The 22,000-nt window shown below is 32.1% G+C and overlaps 2 protein-coding genes across 3 annotated transcripts in view; both read right to left on the bottom strand.

The window, feature by feature from the left end:
* Positions 1–171: 171 nt before the first annotated feature.
* On the bottom strand, positions 172–1,365 carry LOC125057415 (ATP synthase subunit d, mitochondrial-like). Its single transcript, XM_047661100.1, has 3 exons — positions 1,147–1,365; positions 714–932; positions 172–437 (listed from the first exon to the last, which is right to left on the bottom strand). Exons 1-3 carry the CDS (start codon positions 1,263–1,265, stop codon positions 248–250), a joined length of 528 nt encoding a protein of 175 aa, XP_047517056.1. The 5' UTR covers positions 1,266–1,365; the 3' UTR covers positions 172–247.
* Positions 1,366–2,816: 1,451 nt separating this feature from the next.
* The window catches only part of LOC125057414 (protein trapped in endoderm-1), a 40,680-nt gene continuing 21,496 nt past the window's right edge, over positions 2,817–22,000 (bottom strand). Inside the window, exons 3-7 of one of the 2 annotated variants that reach the window (XM_047661098.1) lie at positions 18,336–18,468; positions 15,414–15,527; positions 10,134–10,236; positions 3,968–4,182; positions 2,817–3,189 (exon numbers count right to left, since the gene is read on the bottom strand). In XM_047661098.1, the coding sequence (XP_047517054.1) occupies positions 2,820–3,189; positions 3,968–4,182; positions 10,134–10,236; positions 15,414–15,527; positions 18,336–18,468 (935 nt within the window). In that variant the 3' untranslated portion in view covers positions 2,817–2,819. The remainder of the gene's footprint in view (positions 3,190–3,967; positions 4,183–10,133; positions 10,237–15,413; positions 15,528–18,335; positions 18,469–22,000) is intronic. The other variant, XM_047661099.1, reaches the window with a different exon arrangement.

The raw sequence follows: 22,000 nt of genomic DNA, 5'->3' as shown, positions 1-22,000 counted from the left end.
ATAGTGTTGTATCTTAATTTGTGATGAACAACACATCTTAGCAGTATTCATGGAGTTTAATTTGTTCTACTACTTGCGAGATTGTAGTTCATAATCGCACAAAATTGCATTCCCTATTTAAGACTTATCATCATCATGTCATACTTCTACATAAATCATTAATAAAAACGCTTGATCTCAAATCATTTTATTCCTACATCATAAATAAACATGATCTTTACTGTTGGAAAATAATCTAAAAAATTATTTAATGAGCTGGTGCTGCCTTTGTGCCCTCTGGGTCAACATAGTCAATCTGGTCTTCAGGTTCGTGGGGCCAGAAGGTAGGCTTGTTGATGGGATCAAGAGCCAATTCAGGGTAAGAATCACGGAAGTCCTCCATTGTCATTTGATCGAATGGCAATAGCGCCTTGGTTTCACCAATTTCCTTTTCATACCTGAAATGTTTTATATAAATAAGTAATTATTTATTAATAGGTATGGATTTACGTTAGTTCAAAACATTGTTATAAGAATGTTATATTGCAGAATATGAACGAATTTAGTTTTAAGAACTATCAAACCATTTTAGCTCCTTTGATATTATTGACAGGATCAATATATTATATTAGGTAATATATTTAAGAAACTTTAACTTTATTTAAGTGAAAATAGAAGATAAAAAATTAACAACAATAATGCAAGTAAGAGGAAAATTTGAACAGTACACATACTTGGCAATGTTAGCATTAGATTGGCTGATAAAAGCTGCAATATCCTTTTGAATCTCAGCCCATTGACTATCAATCTGAGAGGTGTATGTGTCCGCAGGGTAAGGAATCTTCAAAGCTTCATATTGCTTCTGGAAGTTGTCTACCATACCAGGGACAGTGATTGCAGCTTTGTATTGTGACCAATTAATCTTAGGCGGCTCAGGTGGGTTAGCCAAAACTCTGAAATTTATAAAGAGATTAAGAATAGTTTAGTTACAGGTAATTGCCAAATTTGTACAGTAGATTTGGTACCAGGTTTATACTTTGTCAGTCTATTGATCGATTTGCCTATATCGGTCACTTATGTTTTTTAAATTATGTTCTATCTATATAAAAGAAAATAATGATAATAGTGTGATCAGAAAAATTATGTAACAATCCTGTCAAAACTAACCTTCTGAGGTAGGAGTCGGACTTCATTTTAAAAGCAGACAGGTTGACTTTTTGGTTAGGCGGCACTCTTTCAGCGATAGCAGCCCAGTTAACCGAGCTTTGGGTAATTCGTTTCGCCATTATTACAGAATTATAGTGCAATCTCAGGCATACACCAAAATTTTACTTTACTGACTGATAGTTGGACGTTGGTACTTGGTAGACGACAGGCATTAAGAAACTTAAACCCCGCTGTCAAAATTAAAAATATGACAAGTGAGTAATGACAATCAACCGCTGACGTTGACGTATTTCCACAGTTTAGAGTGGAGATGAAGACAAATCGAGATTTAAAGAATATAAACTTATGACAGATTGTAACTGTGATAGAGAACTAATCTTTGATAGTACTAAATCGGCTTTGAAAATTATTTTGCTTGTTCTCTGTAGATGTTACAATTTACAATTTTACGGTGACGTAGATATGATTCAGAGCCTAAAAAGTAAAAGGCCTATTTATGAGATTTAACGTAAATTATGTTTGTGTGTATGTCCGTCCAATACTATTTAATTATGTACTTATAAAGTATAATATCTCTTAATCTTTATTTTAATAATCTTAAGAAGTCATAAAGCAAGAAACATCTATTATTTTTCTAGTAACACTGTTATTGAAAGGCATTTAAATAAAATATACCAACCTATTAAGAGAAGGTTAAAGTAAGGTAAATAAAAACATCATAATTTCAATTGTTTTAATTGACTTTGGTATATTAAAAATATAAACATTGATTGATATTTGATACAAATAAGTTATTAAACATTTACATATTCATATTCATAGACGTGTAAAATGCAACTAAAAGTAATTAACTTCCTATTCAGTCTATCATCAGAATCAGCTGTCATAAATTTATCGGACTTCAGCCATCCTCAGTCAGATTTAAATTTGTATCTAGCAAAATATCACACAGTTGAAAGTGAAGATAAGTTATATTTTGATATAAAGTTAAGCACACACATGGTCCCATTACTCCATTATCCATATTCACAATCATCAAATCAGTTTACAAGGGAATGTTTTGAAAAACTTTAAATTCCAATTTCCAAGCCACTGGTGCAACCGTAACCATATTTTAATATATCTTACAAATAGTTTCATATTACGTTAATGAGTATAAATTATACCGATAAATAGACTTTGGTGCCCCATTGCTTGTAAGTAGATATTTACATTTAAAACTAATACACAACTAGATATATACATTTTCCACACTGCCATGAGCCATCTCTTAATATTCAAATTTAACTGTTTGTCTATGAATCTATTGTTACTTGTCAAAATCCGACAACTACTTGACAGATGGGAGAAACGTGTCTCTGGACGTCCATCAGTCGACAATTTAAATGTTTCATTCGTCGTTTTTTATCTATAGGATTTTGTTTATATAAATTTCAAAATATTCAGTTAAGCACAATAATAATCATTAATTGAAGATAATCGCAATTATAAAATATAATCTTTCATAATATGAAAAGATTTACAGTCCAAGTATTTAGCCACTATAGATTTTGTAATAGCTTCGACACGTAATTTGGCGCATCTTTCTTTTCTTTTCTTACTTTTCTTTATGGCAAATTTCTTTTGCCTGACAGTTTCATAATAATTGTTTATGTTATAAAAGATATGTCATGTTATAATTTTGTCGGTTTGTCTTTACGTTTTTCAACATAATGCGGAGAATTCGACGATTGGCCGACGGTTCGACTTCCCCAAGTCGTGCGTTTCGTCACAGGGTTATTTCGGCAAATTTTTAGAAGGTTGCCATACGCCGCTCTATATTGTCTATTCGTTGCTGCATATATTAGGGGATTTATGACACTGGAGGCCCATGCTAGGATAGATGCAATGATGTGGAGCCAAGGGAATCGGATGCCATCATCAGCGACATTCATGATCATGAGAGGAAGGAAACAGGCCAAGAAACAAAGGAAGATTGTCAGCATAAGGGTTGTCAGTCTCGAGTCTTCTTCCTTTTCTTTCGCTGTCTGGCCGCTAAGTTTACTGAAACAAAGAGAATTTAATTTAATGAACCGTATCATACTAGGCATATATAACAAATTATATTATTTATTAATTACGCTATTTACATCTTTAGAAAGTTCACGACATCGTGACGATGTCTTTACACGGAACAAATTCTGGGGATGAAAAAAAGAAGAACTGAAGTCAGAGATGCCAATATGCTTTAAGAAGAAAGTAGACACGTGTCTATTGCCTTTGTATTTTTCGGTAGCCAATGATGTATACGAGGAATTGAACTTAGTATACTAAATTTATGAGAAGTGATAAGAAGTACCAAAATAAAAAAAAACAAACATGGATAATGTTGCAAAAAAAAATCAAAGTGGACGAGTGCACAAGATACAAGGTAACAAGATGGAACGGGCCATAAGGGAAAAGAGAGGCCGCCCTCTTGCACGGTGGGATAACGAGCTTAAAGAAGTTGATGGAAAAGATTGGAAAACTGAAAATGCTAAAGATTAGAAATGGAGCCTGTTGGAGGAGGGCTTTACTAATAAAATTAGGGTATAACTAGTAGATTGTATTGTTTCAAGAAATAAATGAGGATAATACGTTATTTTGCGCTTATACCGACCGGACGACCTTTCTTTCTTTACCCCGGTGGGACTTTCCACCTTGTTACATCTTGTGCCCGGCCATTATTATTATAATATAATTTTTATTTTCTTCCTTTCTTACATTTTGATCTAGTTCGACACACTTTAAACCAAGGTGAACAAATTACAGGTAAAGTTATATAAAGCCATGCAATACACACCCACATACACACCTTCGTCCCTCCAGCTTCCTTTTGCTCTCACGTACGCGCCAGTAGATGCACGAGTATGATACAATTATCACAACACAAGGCAACGCGAATCCGAACACGAACAAATACTTCTTGGGACTCCGACCGTCCTTCGGGAGGATTGTGCATGAAAATGTGTTTTGATCTAATCCCAATTTACCCCACACTTCGAGTAATGATGGGACCTGGAATAAATAATTACTCATAATTAGCTTTCAAAAACTTTCTTTCGGAAACCTGTAGACTGGAAAGAAAGAAAAGCATCGTAAGGAAACAGACATGGCTTAGATCGCCTCCTCGTCTTAGACACAAAAGGGTGATCGATCACCTACTTATCTATTAGAAAAGAACCGAAATGATCACCAAAAATAGATACAGAAATCTGTAGGGGTAGCGCTAATGGTTTTTTGGGTCTTTTACGAACATTACATTTACCTATTCTTCTACTTAACCCTATATAGATTGTAGTATCATATATAAGTTATAACCCACTGATGTTCAACAGATTTAATAGTATAGTAATATATTTTAACTCTAATTTATTCAAAACTGTGAATATGTTACACAAAATTACTTTTCAATTAATTTCTTAAGTTTTTTGCATGTACGGCTATCTTTTTATTGAGCTTATATTAAGAACGAAAATGATGTAATGTTAATCTTAAGTATTATTCTCATGTAAGTGACATTTTTGTCTTTTTGAGAAATAATGTCTTTTAGGTCTTGGCCTCAGATATCTGTTCCGTGATTTTTAATAGGCAAATATCTGTTCCGTGATTTTTAATAGGCAAGTAGGTGATCAGCCTTTTTTGCCTCATACACACCGTCAACTTTTTGGGTGTAAGGCCTTCTTAAGGTTCTCTCAATGATTTACTTCACCGTAAGAGTGTTAAATGCATTGGTGCACAACCAGGGATCGAACTTTCGTACTCCAGAGAGTAGCACGCTCAAACTCAACACAGCTCAAAGTACCATACATTAAAAAAAAAATCATAATGTTTTATACAAACTGCAACAAATTCAAGATTTCATTTAGAAAATATTTGGACTATTTAAAGGCATTTATGGCCAATCCCAGTCTTGTTCGACTCTATCTACTAATAAACTAAAGTCCCACGTTTTAATAATTCATATCGGTTAACATCTATTAGACAGGATCCAAACTATTAAAGTTTTCATTCACTTGTAGAGTTGACAAAGGACCTCACATAGTTAAGTCGTTAACACGTAAACGCCCATTATATTAACACGAATAATAACTTGGGCAACGGAAACGTACGCTACGAATCGAATGTTTAATAATTAAATGGTGTCTCAAAGTAGAAGCGGTGGCGGGTGCAAAACAGTAGTTTTGACAGATTAGAGTAAAATGAATTGTTGGAAATTCATTTGTCAAAGATAAGATTGATGTTCGTTTGTTTTGAGTGCAGCTATATTTATTGACAGTTCACGAATGAAATATGTCCAGTACTGTCAAAAAATTAATTACATTCTGTAATAGAGAAAACCCAGAATAAAAAAATCCTTTTTAAAGGGGTTTGATTAGATTATCTAATAGAACCGACTTCAAAATGCACTAAAATGTAATATTTCTATTGATTGGTCTTTACTTGTCTTGTCTTTGTATATCATTGATCGTCCTTTTGACACGTCAAACCACATCAGACTGCGTAGGTATGTTTGAACATACACAAAAGGTTACATGTCTAGGTTTTTTGAAGTCAGTTTAAATTCGTTTTTACTGTTTATTAATGATTTGACAGTAAATAAATTAGATATTAAAATACCTTACAATAGCTCAACTAAAAGGCGTATTATATTAATGTCACCTATGAACTTTTTATAAAAATCGCTGGTCACCTGTGTCTCAAAGACGAAAAAATAGCGCTTCCTAATTCAGTACAATTAAACGTGTATCATAAATGTGGAAGTGCAATGAACTAATACTAATTTCTAACCTCGTAATCCATCATTCGTTTGCTGTTTAATTGTTTCGTTACGGCTGTTATGTATAATTATGCTGACACAAAATTATTGGTGCTTACAATGCTAGTGTAGATTTCAGAATAGTAATAGTGAATTATTCATTATTATTCATTTTTAATTATTATTATGTAGGTTAAGAATATTGTATAAAATGTGTGCTGGAAATAAATATTATGATAAATAATTCTCGCTATACGTATTTTAAAAACTAAACAAGCTTTTTAGATCTGCGCCTCAGATTTCTGTAACTGCTTTGTGATCTTTTGTTTTCTAATAAACATGAAGGTGATCAGCCTGTGCCTGTCACACCTGAGTTTTGGATGTAATGCATGCCACTTTCCTCACGATATTTTTCTTCACCTTCACAGCCGGGAATCGAACCTACTATCTCAAGAGTCTAAGTCACACGCTCAAGTTACTATGCCAACATAGATCTGTTTAATAATAATACATTATTGATTATTTTGACTACCAAACGTTCCCTTAGTTTAAAGTCTAAACAATAATTACAAGTTTAAAACAAGTTAATTTCACGTCATTCTGTTAGAATAAATAGTATTAATAAATAGTAGGGATCAATTATTTAAAACTAATAGTTTATTTTGTTTAACAAAAGAACATTAAATTTTAGATGTTTCATAAGCATAATTCTTAATCTCTTAATAAATCTGTTGGTGCAACGAACTAATTCTAGCCTCCCTCGCTTTTGCGTTGTTTGTTTGTGAATTATGCCCGCTACATGCATTCTGAATATATGAAAAGGGTAGCCATCATTTTAATAAAAGCCAGTTCTGTATAGTTTATAACTTACAGTAGGGACTTTGAAAGATCACATTTGACATCTGTCATTGGTCTGTCTTTCATATGACGTTCAGTTTGACGTTTCTGTTTTGAACATAAATGGTTTTTAAAATACAATTACAATAAATATGTAATTAGAATTAAACAATTGACAATAAATTATAGATTTGTGTGTTATTTGATAATATTTTTATTATTATTCATTATTGTTGTCTTTGTGTTTTATTTAGTTTTTTATTCTGTGTTGTATAACTTTTAAAAATTTGTAATTGCTGTATTTATATTTTATGTCTTTTGTTTTCTTCCTGCTTTTGTAAATATATTGTATATTTAGTCATATACGTGAATGTTGTAATGTCTTTAATGAGAAAATATCTTAAACCGTAAATTTGAATTAGTCGTTACTTAAATTACCGCTAAATAATAAAATAATCATCTGCCAATTTAAATCGCATAAAATTATGGACTTTGAAAAAAAATGGTAATAAATAATTTCATAATTAAGCAATCAAGATATACATCTAGCTTAATAATGAAGTTCTGTAAACACCGTATAATGAACAGCTACTCAAAATTGTATTTTACGTATTAACATAATATGTAGTTTTATTTCTACAGTAGTAGAGCAGCGTTTGTGAAAGTTAGAAAGTAAATTGGAGTTTTGATAATTACGGAAGATTTGCTGGAAACTTGAATCAAAATTGAGTGATAATCGCGATATGTAAACCATTTTTGTCTATTCTTTGAGAAATCGAAAGTGGAATTTATTTTTTTAAAGTTTTGGCATTGTACATTTTTTTGAGCGGTGTGGTGTGTTACTTTTTTTTAAGCTCAAGATTTGTATTTATTTCTAACCTAAATGATACGTTATTAAATTAAACATGAAAAACTGTTTAAAAGGATGTTGATATTTTCCACCTTACCGAAGAGGATGTGAGGAAATATTTAAAGAAGCGGGAAAACCTTGACTATGTTTAACAGTAACAATTTAGTTTTTTCTTTAAAATATTTTTATTATTATTGTCGTTTGTTTTAGGTTTAATTTCAGTTTTCTTTTGCTTTTGTCTATTAATGTACTTATGTTTTCTGTTTCATATATTTTGTTTATCAATGTAACCTCTAGTCTACATGTTTTCTTTTATAATATGGATATGTGTTAGCTGTATACAATGAATTAAGTGTTTAAAAATTAATTTAAATGTCCCATATTTTTATAAAATGGTGGTTCCTCTTTGCTTATATCAATATCAATGGATCTGTTGTGCGTTTCCTCGAACCGTAGAGCTCATACAAAATTGTTATTATCATGGTAGGGTTGAAACTAGGGCTGGCAGTAACATACAATATACTATTTGACAATATTTACAAGTTGATAAAAATGTACGGCCTTGATTCATCTACAGTAATATATTTTTTTTTTATTGGATAAACTTAACAACTGAACCGTAGCTACATCAACAAGGCTATATTTTACGTCATCAAATTAATTTCGTTAGTAATCTAATCAATTTTTTTACGTATCGTGTAGCCGTTTATAACGCGATATCAAAGAATATTGTAAACCATAACACAAAAATACGCTTTATTTGTTATATAATTGTAATTTTACCCTAATCCAGGATATGTTTTTTTGTCATGTCAACTTGCACAGCAGATAATTTTCACTTTAATTTAAAAAAAAAAAATGTTTTTACAGTAGGTATTATATAAGACTTCATTTTTTTCCTTTCCAACTCTTGACAAAGGTTTTTATGGAGGAGTCCAATACTCTTTAATATAAAATATAGTTTTATTATTTATTGATGAGTTAATTTAAAATTTATGGACGAATATTTCAAGGAATAAATTAGACTTAATTATTGTAATAATTGTAGGACTTAAAGATTGACTCTGAATCTGAGGATATGTGTATTCTATATGTACCAAATATGTATATACAGTGTAACGTCTTATAATATTATTTGTTATAACAAAACGCTCTCTATAACGTAAAAAAGATACATTTTGGTTGGTTTAACCCAAAACCCATACATTAATTCAATCTTTATAACGCAACAGCTACTATTACGGATAAATTAAGCTCTCTATTACGAATAAATATTTTCATATTTAGACATCAACAACATACTTAAGTGTAATTGTTTTTCTAATCAGATTACAAAAATAACCTTTTGAGGTGCCGAAATTTCTAAAAAGGCACATAAGGTCATAAATAGCCGTCTCGCCTTTTTTATTGGTAATTGCATTAACACGTGTGCCATTGTTTTTCTTAGATAACATTGCCTGTAGGAAATTTTGGTCTCAGTTACTAAACGCACCATTGTCACCTATATATTATATATATAAATTATTGTTCTTGGTTAAATTTGGTGTTTTTCTATTCTTCCCCTATAACGAAAACTCTCTATAACGAAGAAAAATGCTCTCTTGAAGTCTCTTGAAATTCCTTATAAAGAGTAAACTGTATATTCATATACTATATATACCAAAAACTGTATTTTTATAGTACGAAATAATCTTTAAATAAGGAGTTCAACCTGGCTTATACACAATAACAATTTATTGCCATAAACTGATTACATAAACGACATGTGTTCCAGACTGACGCAGTGAGTGTATTTCAGGAATCTATCCAGTTACATTCGATGTGTGGCAATAATTTAATTGTAAATTTATTTATGATTAGGTTATAATAAAATTTAAAAGCCAACCGAGTTAGACCTCTTTTTAAAGGGTACTTATCCCTATTTATCCCTGTGGTAGCCCTACACCCAGGATGCGTTGATAAGTTTAGTAACACATAATTTAAGAATAACAATGGATCTCGTCAAATGTAGAATGCATTTCTATTTATAACTTTAGGAATATAATATAAACATAATCATAGTGAAGCGATGTTATTAACGGTTTATTTATATTTACGTTAACATGACTGATATATCGTTTTACGCGGTTAAAATTTAAACTTAAGGTTAGGTTCGTGTGTATAACCATTTTTAATAATTCAAATTAAATTTTAGACAAATAAACAAATATAAAACAGGCAGGAGGCTCATCTGATGTTACGTGAAACCTATGCCAGAGGGCTCATGAGTGGGTTGCCGGCCTTTTAAGAATTGGCTCGCTCTTTTCTTGAAGAACCTTAAATGCAAAGGTGGTTCCACATAGTATTGGTGACAAGAACTGCCTTAAAAAACGCTCAGTGGTGCAACCACCGACGTCGAGGTGATACGATTTCGTATTCTGCCGCAATACGAAATTTTACAGGTGACTCAAAAGTCAAGGGATGCAAACCGTGCTCTCATACTTGAAAAGGTACTTATTTGACAGGTCTTGAATGTATTCTTACCATAAGTCCAAAGGAGACGAGCCATATGGTGATGAGCTGGATCCAGATCTTGGTTGTGGTGTAGATCTGTGAGTACATGTCATAGTACGCGATAAGGGTGTATCTGGAATAATAGAACATTTTTAACAATAATTATTAATATTACTAATGGCTAAGTACCGTAACATTTAGTAAATTTTTAGTAAAACTAAATTATAAAAATAATATCTTTCCGAAACTATATCTTCTCCTAGCTATATCGTCCACAAATAGACAAGGTGTAAGAGAGAACTTTCTATCTAATCTATTGATTTAATGATGTACAATTTCATCTATAATTCATCATACCAAGTGTTCTATACTGTTTTTGGTAATTGCGTGTTCAAGATATAATACGTAAACAAATGATTTCTATATATGGTTGTTAACATTTTTGAAATTAGAATTTAAAAATCCGCAAAAGCGTACGTGTAATCAGTGATCAGTCAAAGCTTATCAGCGTTTAAAAAGCACTCAAACCCTCGTGGGAAAGGACCGTTTGCCTATGATTAGATAAGATTAATATGATGTTATTATAGTGATTTCTCTTTCACAATATTTGGTTAATAGGATAATTACTGAGTGATAAAATAATACCTAATTGTTACTTAGTTGGTATACAATATTTTTGAAGTGAAACTTCTTTATCGGGGTTGGAAAAAAATTTTGTGTAACATTTTTTCGTTACGCGTCACATTTTTCGGTTACGCGTCACATGTTTCGGTTACGCGGCACATTTGACCGTTACGCGCGTCTTTTTCTTGTCCCTACCAGGGTTGATTCAAAGAGATGCTAAACCATTAATAACAAAAATGTATAATAACGATAACAATAATACTAAAAATTCTATTACAATTTATGAAATTCTGTAATAATCTTAGTGGTAATAAGGTAAAATGAAATAATTGTATTATTTGTATTCAAGTCTGTGATATTAAAAGCCTTTTGTTAAACTTTATCTAATTTTACTTTATTTAACCAATTTCTGTAAAGTTGCATATAGATAATTTTTCAAAAAATAAGGTCATAAAGAAGTTTCACTTCTAACGTGTGTACACTAGTACACGCACACATTCAATTATTTTTATATATAAGACCCCAATAGCCTATCCTAATCCTAAAAAAAAGTGACGGAGAGTTTATTGCCAGGTCTTCTCTTCCGTTGTACACCCTTAATTTGAGAGGCAGTAAATGTAAAATTAGAAGCATTTCATAAATATAAAATTTTTGACGTTCATAAGTGTACATTGTGTTACCTATATGAATAAATGATTTTGACTGTTGACTGACCAGATCAGGCCAGATTTTTGGCCGAGAAACTAGGCAGTAGGGGAGCGTTAAATCTCCCCTTTGCTAAAAATGGACTCATTTGCTTCTTCGTTTTCTTTTGCGATATTCAACGGTTACAAGATGTTTTATATTATTTGTGAAATTTCTGGCCCTCTATTTTTTGTAGTTTACTATTTATGTCGACTTAAAAAATTAATTGGGAGGTTATCAATGTTACGTATATTTCTTTACTTATTCAGTTTTTTATTGGTCCTAAGTGATAGTACAAAAATAGCATATATTATGTAAAATAGAAATAAAAACATTCTAGTAAACAAAATATTGAAATACTTCTAGTTAAGCTTAATAGAGGTCCAAATATTGTATTTAAAGATTGAAGATAAAGAATATTCCTCAATAACACAGCTGAATCTCATGAAAAGGGCATAACATGCAGGGCCACGAACAGTGCACCATTGTACTTCGGCTACTGACCCTGATATCGACACGGGAGTCGAACTCATTTTATTTCGTAAGTGATATCTTAAACACATACACGTTTAGTACATCTTTAATAGAGTTATTTTTAGTTAACCATACATAGTTCAAGACATGGGCTATTTGATGAGATGTTGAAAGGCATATCATAAGTGGAAGAACCAATAAAATTATATATTTAATTACGTTAAATATTTAACAATTCAAATTAAATATTATAATTTTAATAACCCGCCAAACCGCTTCTCTATGCAAGATGGAGCGTCGTACTTATGACGTACCATACTTGTACACATTTAAGCAAACGTCAAGTTTAGTAGGTCAATTGTCATTCAGGCATATAATCTGTGACCAAAGATCTGTGACTCTCAATAAGACTGTAGTGGTGTAATTATTGTTTATATAGAAATTTCGTAATTCCATTTGTAATATTGTCTACGCATCAATATTTCGTAATTCCACTTGCACGTGGATCATTCAGTCGCCCTATAATCGCCATGTAAGTCAGAGGACAATAAAGCTAGTCAATTCTGTTTCGGTTTTCATTTAGTGTACCTCAAACACTAAAAGACTTTTCATAGCGTCGAATAGCTCGTAGTTAGGTCTTAGATTTTATATAAAATAAACTGCGCTTTTATAGTCAAATCTATCACTCATTATAACTCGAAGCTGTTTAAAATCTTGAATAGACCATATTAAGGCATTCTGTATATTTGATGATTTTTAAAGTATCACCCTTCCGCTTAGCAACCTGTAAATTAGTTTCGCTGACAATCAAAACAAGACCTTCGAGCAATGCGACTTATACGTTGAAACTAACAAGACCGAAGTTAATTATGTTTCACCGCAACATGAATTCATAACATACTTATTATATTCATATTCTTTAAAGTAGATTAATTCAGATGAAACTTAGATTAGTTGTAATTAATCTAACGGTCTATGTAATAATTCATCTCGTCATACATTAGTGCACATTATAATTGAAGTTCTTTTATGTTTTACATGAATAAGCTTACGGTACTCTGTTCCGATGAAGCCATTATACGCACGTTACTTGATGGATATTTTCACCACTGGTCACAGGATGTTTTTAAACTTATGACACATAACACAAGGGCGTCATGGGGGAGGGGGGTAGAGGGAAGTAGGTACAGAGGATGGGAATATTATGAGTTCTAAGCAAGTGGTAATTTCATCACGGTCTTGACTGTATATTAGACAGTGGCTAAAGAATTTGGTGGTATATTAACAGCTCTCAGATAAGCAAGCTGTCGGTCCTTCAACTATATAATTATATACTCTGCTATTGTTGGACTCATTATAAAAGTTATCAAATAGACAGTGCTCACTACACACGTTATCATATTCCATATAATATAGAGTCAACAGGCATTAGGGATCATGGACAAATCCTTTTTTATATTGTTACGAAGTCTAAAAATATAGCTAAACTGTCCCGGCATTACGGGATTGGATATTTAATTTCTAAAACGTTTCGGTAATAATAGCCTATGTTACTCTGGGATTATGTAGCATTTTAAATTTGGAAAGAATTTTTAAAATCCAGATTTGTTTTGAGTTTATTCTTTAGGATATATAGAATGATGTTAAAAAAAACGCGTTCCAAAACGTAACTTTAGGTTATTAAAAGCTTTTTGAAAGGTGTAAAATCATCATAAACTCTCAACCAAGTGTTAAGCCGTGAACAAAGTGTTTTAGCACCTGACATATTCACACGAAATCACGGCCCCATTCAATTCAATTTTACGATTAATTGAAGGACAATAGTCTCTAGTTTTTATAGTCACAATTAATATGCGGGAATTTTAATTTTATTACGATCCTCTTAACTTATTTGGTTGGAGAAGAATGGTTGGTTGATTTATTAAATAAATACACTTTTAACGATTGCTTACGCTTGGCTGCACTGATACATGCAGTCGTAAAGTGAAAGTTATATGGGTCATTTACAAGAATATATATGTGATATGATTTATATGTACTATAATGTATAGTATGTGATAGAGGAATTAGATCAAAAATAGGGCGGGGAGTTTCTTCTCGTCCCATGATTTTATTAACTGGCAATTAATGTAATTTTTTTGGCGTGAATTAGTGAATCATATATAATTTTAACGTTTGATTGACAAAATGAATTTTTCTAAAAGTTTAAAAAGAGAAAAAGTAAAGGATAAGATAGTAAAAGATAGATAGTGTACTACCTACCTACCTAAGCTACCAGTTCAGTGTTAAAGAACACTGTACTTTTACTGTGTGTGTTGTGTACTTGATCAATTTTTAATGCCGATCTCAGCTACCTACTAGCCTAGTAGGCATTTAATGTATGCTCATTTTGTTTATGTAATAATCATACAATATCAGCACTTACCTATATTTAGTAATTTATGATTCTAAATATCTTTTCGCTGCAAAATTCTCTAAAATTATCTATCTAATATATAAAATTCTCGTGTCACAATTTTCGTTCCCATACTCTTCCGAAATGGCACGACCGATTCTTATGATTTTTTTATGCATATTCAGTAAGTCTGAGTATCGGCTACTATCTATCTTTCCAACACCTAAGAAGCCACCTAAGATAAGGGATTTCCACCTCAAAAATTTTTTTCGAAAAAAATTTTCACCCCTCTACAATCAACCCCTATTTTTATTATTGTAGATAGTTATTTTTATTGAACTAATTTTTTTTTCCTAGAAATAATATTGTAGGTACACGGAAAAGCAAAGTTTGCCGGGTCAGCTAGTTATATTATATTAAAATATCTTCGATAAAAATATTTATAATTTTTAAAGACATTTCACCGAAATTTGAAAATTTGTACGTTTTTTTAATGTTGAATAAAGTTCATTGATGGTATAAAATGTCGATCTATGGGCCGTATACGCCTGATTCTGCCACAGAGTTGAGAATCGCTTAACTACGCCATGCTTATAGATAACCTATATTTCATTCACTTTCCTCACAGATTTATATGAGTTACGTCAAAGGCACTCAGTGCGTTTTATTAAGCTTTTACGTTTTATATCTTCCGGGCGCTGAGTGGGACAGAATCCTGTTTTTACTAAGTGTTCCAAATTTTGCATATTGTTACTGTTTACAATTGTGTGTTTAGCGGGTTTATGTGATTTTTATGTTGATTTATATAAGCTGAAAATGTAGGAATTATGCTTGTTTGGTAGATATACTAATATGAGATAGCTGTTGAAATCCAGAGCCCGAAATCTAGCGATTTTTCTGCTCTTTTTTATTAAGATTGGTTTAGTGGTTTAGTAAAAGATCGATTCTGAGTTCAGATTCTTTTTGACGTTCATAAGTGTACTTGTTTACCTATATGAATAAAGATATTTTGAGTTTGAGATCCGGGTAACAAATTTTAAGTGCACCAATATCCCTATGATGAATTAAGTGAGTATTAAATTGGCGTTAGTGTAAGGAAATCAAACATTCTTATTAGGAAGTTCTAGTCTCACCTGTTAATTGTAATAGCCACCATAGACAGAAGAGAAACGGCCTCATTGCCGTAAAAGACGAATGCAAACATCTGGCAGAGGCGAGGACCCAACACCCATTCTTCATTTATGTACCTGCGTGATTAAATATATAACAATTTAGTTTTGTATTAAATGCGTTTTAGCGTTAAATATAGTAAGAGACAAGATTGTCGTTTAAACACAATTTGAAGGTCAATCTCCGATATTATGATCATCGCAAATTCAGCAGTCAGCAATTTGTTAATTGTGTCAATTTTACGTAATATACGCAATAAGGCATTATTAAGAAACCGATGTGTTATTGGATTACTTTAAAGTCTATTACAAAATCTATAATTATTCTTATATTATCTGACTCTTGGGCCGTCGGGTTCAACTGTACAGGCGCTAATTAAAGATTTAAGTTGTCTGTACCGGTGACCGCGTGGTACTTTCCTCGCTCACTCGATATTTTTTATACAGCGAAGAAATACTGCATCATTAAAGGTACACTGCCACATGTATCAAACTTTTAAAATTTAATTTAGTTTTCTAGTAAATTTTTCATTATTATTATTATTGCTATGTATGTTAAGAATATTGTATGTGTAATGTGTATTTATTAATTGATTTCATGATACATTAATTCAAACAGTATAAACTCTAACGAATTTCAAGCGACCGAGCTTTTTTCTTCGTTATAGACAGTTTTCGTTATAGAGAGAAATGACAATGGTGCGTTTAGTAACTGACACCAAAATTTTCTACAGGCAATGTAATCTAAGAATAATGGCACTAATGGCTGTTTATGACCTCAGGTGTCTTTCTTAGGAATTTCGGCACAAATTTCTAAATATGATTTTCTTCGTATTTTAAATATTGTATTTCGTACAAAGGTTACGACTGGATTGACCTGGGTTTATGACAATTCAAATATAAGTTTCATCCATCTTTCATACGAATTAACACTGTCAAAATGTAGTTGTTGATGTTATGATAACAATTAGTGGCACGCGCACAGATGTTCTTCGACTCGAATTTCATTCTTCTAACACATGTTTCTTTGAATCGATACAATTGATTACTTCTATGGAATGTTGATAAAAATTCGGTGCGACTTTTAACGAAACAATACGTAAATATATATGTATGTACAAAAAACCTTGGGCAACCTTGGAGTATTAGTAATTGCCGCACACTGGATAGCTTTGAAGATGTATGCTGACAGCATTATCGACGTATACAAATACCGACGAAACAATTGAAGAGTTTTTAAGGTTAATTTAGGTTAGGTTTGCGAGCAAGTGTTAAATGCGCATATAGAATGAAAAGGGCAACAGCCGGAGTTCGAAGCTTCGACCTCATGATGGGTTCACGATCGAGGCACTAGGCCAACGCTGTTCACTAATGTTAAATGGCCTGATGTCCTATCATACTTAAAACGTTTTCTATAAAACTCTGATGATGAAAGAAGGTAGGGTACCACTGCATCGCTGCTCTGATAATATAAAACCGATCGTCTTGCTAATTTGTATTTATTACTAAAATATTTGAGCTTTAAAGTATGTTAGTAAAGTTTTATTAGTTTATCATTATATGTATCCTAATATGCATTCCTTTTCAATGTATCATAAACCTAGTGATGTATGTGATTGTATAAGCCTCAGGAAGATGTATATTATACTGTCTTGTAAAAATCTAATATGTATATAAAATTCTCGTGTCATCGTTTTTTAAACTCCTCCGAAATGGCTCAACCGATTTTCGTGTGTCGGTTAGGTCTGCGAATCGGAGAGCATTCTTTTTTTCACCCCCCAAATGTTAAGGGTGTTAAGGTTTTAGTTTTAATTTTTTTATGATACAGCATACAAAAATACTTACAACCCTACCCCTCTTTTTTTATAGTTATAGTTAGTTATTTTTATTGAGCTAAAAAAAAAGAATAGGAATACTAAACATGGCAAAACTACGTTGGCATCTTTATAAAAAAAGCTTTGTGAACGACACTATATAATGGTTTAGAAAAATTGATTCGATATTTCCGTTAGACTGCATTTTTATTTCCGAAATCATTTATTCTATAATTGACACGTTCTAACATTGAAATTAATAATCAAGGAGATACAAGCTTATTTTATAGCATTGATAAGTATTTATTCTGTTTCTGAAGACAAGTTAATCTTGGTTTAATTATATTCAATGTTAGTTCTATAGGAAATATTATAATTCTTATTCTAAGTTAATGAACACGAAAGATATAGGTAAAGATTGCAATATGTATTTTATTTAATTCGTGTCAATGACCTTGTAACATGACTCATTCCACAAATTATGTATGTAACGCTCAGTTGTCCAAAATTACTTTCAATAGTTGCAATTATAAAATTTAGAAGAGATTGAAGGGAAATATATTAAAATTATTATTATTATTTATTTTTTAGAGAACACGGCAAACAGGCAAGATGCCCATGGACTCAATGTCAGAGGGCCCGCGAGTTATGCATTTTAAGACTTGGTACGCTGTTATCTTGAAGGACGCTGTTATCTTGAAGGAAGTCGAATATTATATCATTATTTTTTTTTGCGTCTGAGGCGCAAACTAATTGTTATGGTCTCTGGCAGAATGACCAGCGCTGTGGAACACGTCTGCTCCACAGCATAATGCTGAGCCAGGGCCAGTTACTACCACAACACACACACATTACACACTTATCTTTTTTGATTATTATTATTTTGTGTGTTTCTCTGCGTGTTTCGTTAGTAACAAGTGTTATGTCTGTCTGTCTGACTGAATTGTATGAGTCGATTGATCAAAGTATGAGATTTTTTTAATTTCAATTGGCCATTCAAAGTAGTTATATATTCCGATGTAATGCATCGTGAAGACAGATTGTGCGTATCCTATATTGTAAATAGACTCACCTGCTAGCTGTAAGCGGCAAGTTGATACTGCAGAAGAGAAGATCAGAGACACAGAGTGACAATACGAACATTGTAGTGACATGACCACGAAGCTTTGGATGCATCACGAGCGCCACAGTCGTTATAAGGTTGCCTGGAAAAAATAAGTGTTATGGGTGGGGGTTGTTATGTAAAACTAAAAACGATAGAGCTTTTCGGGACTAGACAAACTGATTATAATCAGTCGCCTCCTTGGAGATATGCCCATGTGTTCGTGGCATTCTTTAGATTTTAATAGAACAGGAGATAGGGCATGAAGTAAAACTTTAACGTAAATTAATCAATTAACCTTTTTATAAATTTGACGACTATTTAAATCATTCTAATCCTTGGGATTGATTTGCTCCAGTTCAAACAATATGTATGACTCAAAACTTGGCGATTAAATAGAGTGGCGGAGAGTTTCTTGCCAGTTCTTCTCGCCCGCTCTACGCCTTTGACTTGCGAACTGGTAGTAAATGTAAATTTAGAATCAATTAAATAACGTTTCTGTTGACGTACATAAGTGTATATAGTACCTATACGAATAAAGTTAGTTTGAGTTTGAAGTTCTGATGTTAAGTGATACAGTCTATGGACACTACCAGAATACGAAAAAAAATACAAATACATTTAGCAAATTTTGTTATTTGTACATTAACTATAATTAAGTACTTAGGTGTGGAAAATCTAAAAGCTAAGTTTGGCATCCATTTCTAATATAGAGTCATGGTTTAGATAAAAGTTTCATTGAATATAAATAATTGAATAGGGAATTCTACCAATGAAAGTGGGGGAACACATTTGGCGGTACAACAGATTTCTATGTCTTTCGTGGTATTTTTTTCTTAATAAGTTTTTAGTTAATCAGCCTTCTGTGCCTGACACACGCCGTCGATATTTTCACACATATACAGAAAAGTACAGAGATGCAGCCATGATTCAAACGACTCAGGGTTGATGGACACAAAACAAAACAAAAAAGGGGGGGGGGGGGGGGAAATCTAACTTTGTGTCTGGCAAAAAGGTCTCGCAGTACCGTCTTCATTAGAATTTTTTTTATAAACTGGGGGGCAAATGATCCTATAAAGGACAGTCATCGCAGCCCATGGAGACCCATTTTTAGTGGGTGCGTTGCCGGCCTTTGAGTACACCCTAACTTTGAATAGTTATAGGTCGTATCACCCACCGGGAGTCGATTCCACAGTTCGCTAGTTTATCTTCACGGCAACAAAACCGGTGGGTGGTCAGACATACAAACATCTATCTGCATAGCAAATTAAAAGCTATTGATCCCACGGGCAATTAGAAACGGGCATTAACTGGTTATCTATTACGTATCCATTTAATTCGTATAAGTGGTAGTCTGCCGTATACCACTCGACCGTCTAGTGTATTATGTAATGTGAATTTAGGTATTAAGAATAATTTAATTCTCCACAATTTTTCAATTGTTATGTAACGAATTTTTGGGGGGTTGGTTCCTCTTGTAAAACTTTCCAGTAGTTTAAACCACATAATGATATAATAAAGATCCTTAAAAGCATTTCGTAAACATTTTATTCAAAAGGTTGTATTTATTTTTATTTTATTTGATACTTGCTAAAAGTATTTACAACCGCGGCTAATAAATACCTACCTGGTCAGTTAACACTTGAACGCTAAGAAACTAAAACTAAAATAAAGTTAAAGAAATACTAATACATATATAAAATTCTCGTGTCACGCGTTTATAATGAAAATTCCTCCGGCTCGATCGATTTTTGTGAAATTTTGTGTGCAAATTAGGTCTGCGATCGATCGGTGGCCGGGTCAGCTAGTATTTTTATCTGCATTTGTCGCGCTTTTGGCATTAGACCTTTTATAAATAACTAGCTGTTCCCTGCCACGCTTCGCTGTGGCACATTGCGATTGAATGGTTGAGAAATGAGAAACAAAACAAAGAAAACATTTCATATAAGTTTAATTTTGCAATACTTGTGAAAAAAAAATGAAAAACAAAAAAAAACACAAAAAATTAGATAAAAACAATCCTTGATGCGGATTATATATCAGCTCGATCGGTGCAGAACTTTTTGAGTTTTTAAAGCGTACACAACCCAACATAACGTTTATATATATAAATATATATATACCTATATAGATTGTAATCGTAATTAACTCTCTCACATTTTCAGCATGCTTAACAGAACGATTGGCGCCGCTCAGCCTTCGAGTTATAATCAATCAAATTCGTCAGTATTTGTTTACATGCTATTAAACTTTGGAGAGCCAGGCCAATGACTCATGGAAACTGTTGAGCATTCATACCTAAAACTTAATGAGTACTTCAACCACTCAAAATTAAATATCCCTTCCGCTTGGAAATTAACAGAAAGATTGCTTATATTTTTCTTAGAACAGCCCTGCCCTTACTTTGTAAAATCATTGATCAATACTTGGTTAGTAATTCGAAATCTAATATTCGTTGCGGTTATTGAAAAAAAATTCGTATGAACAATATGTAGTATGTTATTTTAATTACAGTGTATACTCTTTATAACGTCATTGGTTATAAAGAAAACTCTCTATAACGTAAATATGAGTTTACTCTTTATACAGTTCTCTATTACGAAGAAATATATTTTCATACATATTTAGACATCAACAACATACTTAAGTGTAATTGTTTTTATAATCAGCTTACAAAACTAACCTTTTGAGGTGCCGAAATTTCTAAGAACCTGAGGTCATAAACAGACGTCTCGCCTTTGTTAATTGCATTAACACGTGTGCCATTATCCTTAGATTACATTGCGTATAGGAAATTTTGGTCTCAGTTACTAAACGCACCATTATCAGTCGTAAATTTGATTTGGTTTTCTCTTCCCTCTATATAACAAATCTCTCTATAATGAATAAAGAATGCTCGGTCCCTTGAAATTCGTTATAAAGAGTTCACACTGTATTTTTATAATGAGTTTGACATTGAGCTTTTATAGAAATAACCATGAAGTCCAATATATACTATACATTATACTACCCACATACAGACCAAAACTAACTTTAAAGGTTATTATTATAAAGGACAACGAACATTATTACAATTAAGTAATGCTGCATATAATTTATAAAAATGTTTAATAGTCTATTATGACCTTATAGGTTTCGGTTATTTACGTGTCCCATGTGTTATAAGCCCTAAGCGAACTAAGTTTTTCGACAAAATTATAAAGTTTACAAGTCCTCTTACTTAATTTAATCTACTACTACTTAATTTACACGTTTCACATATTAAACAAACAAAAGGTGATACTATACAAGAAATAAAAATAATTACATGTACATTGAACATTGTAAAATTCAACATTTTAACAATGTTCCATATAATATTTGACAGTTTGTAAAATAAGTAAACTATTTATTCCATTCTCTTTGAATCTAATTTAAACATCGAAGTTTCCGAGATTATCCCAGACAAGCTCAGCCCAGTTCAAGTGTATATGAATCACGTTGAGGGCATGAATGAGTGACGCAAAATAAATATATCTTAGCATAATTATTTTTAATCTGCGAAAAATGTCCCATTAATTAACACAGCTGTCAACACTTGACAGATTGCGTCCGGGTGAATGTACTTTAGAAAAATACAGATTATGTGTTTTTAA

This window comes from Pieris napi, chromosome 16 (genome assembly GCF_905475465.1).
Source record: "Pieris napi chromosome 16, ilPieNapi1.2, whole genome shotgun sequence".
Taxonomy (NCBI): domain Eukaryota; kingdom Metazoa; phylum Arthropoda; class Insecta; order Lepidoptera; family Pieridae; genus Pieris; species Pieris napi.
The sequence above is the reverse complement of the archived record's forward strand: the minus strand, read 5'-3'. Positions and strand labels throughout refer to the sequence as shown.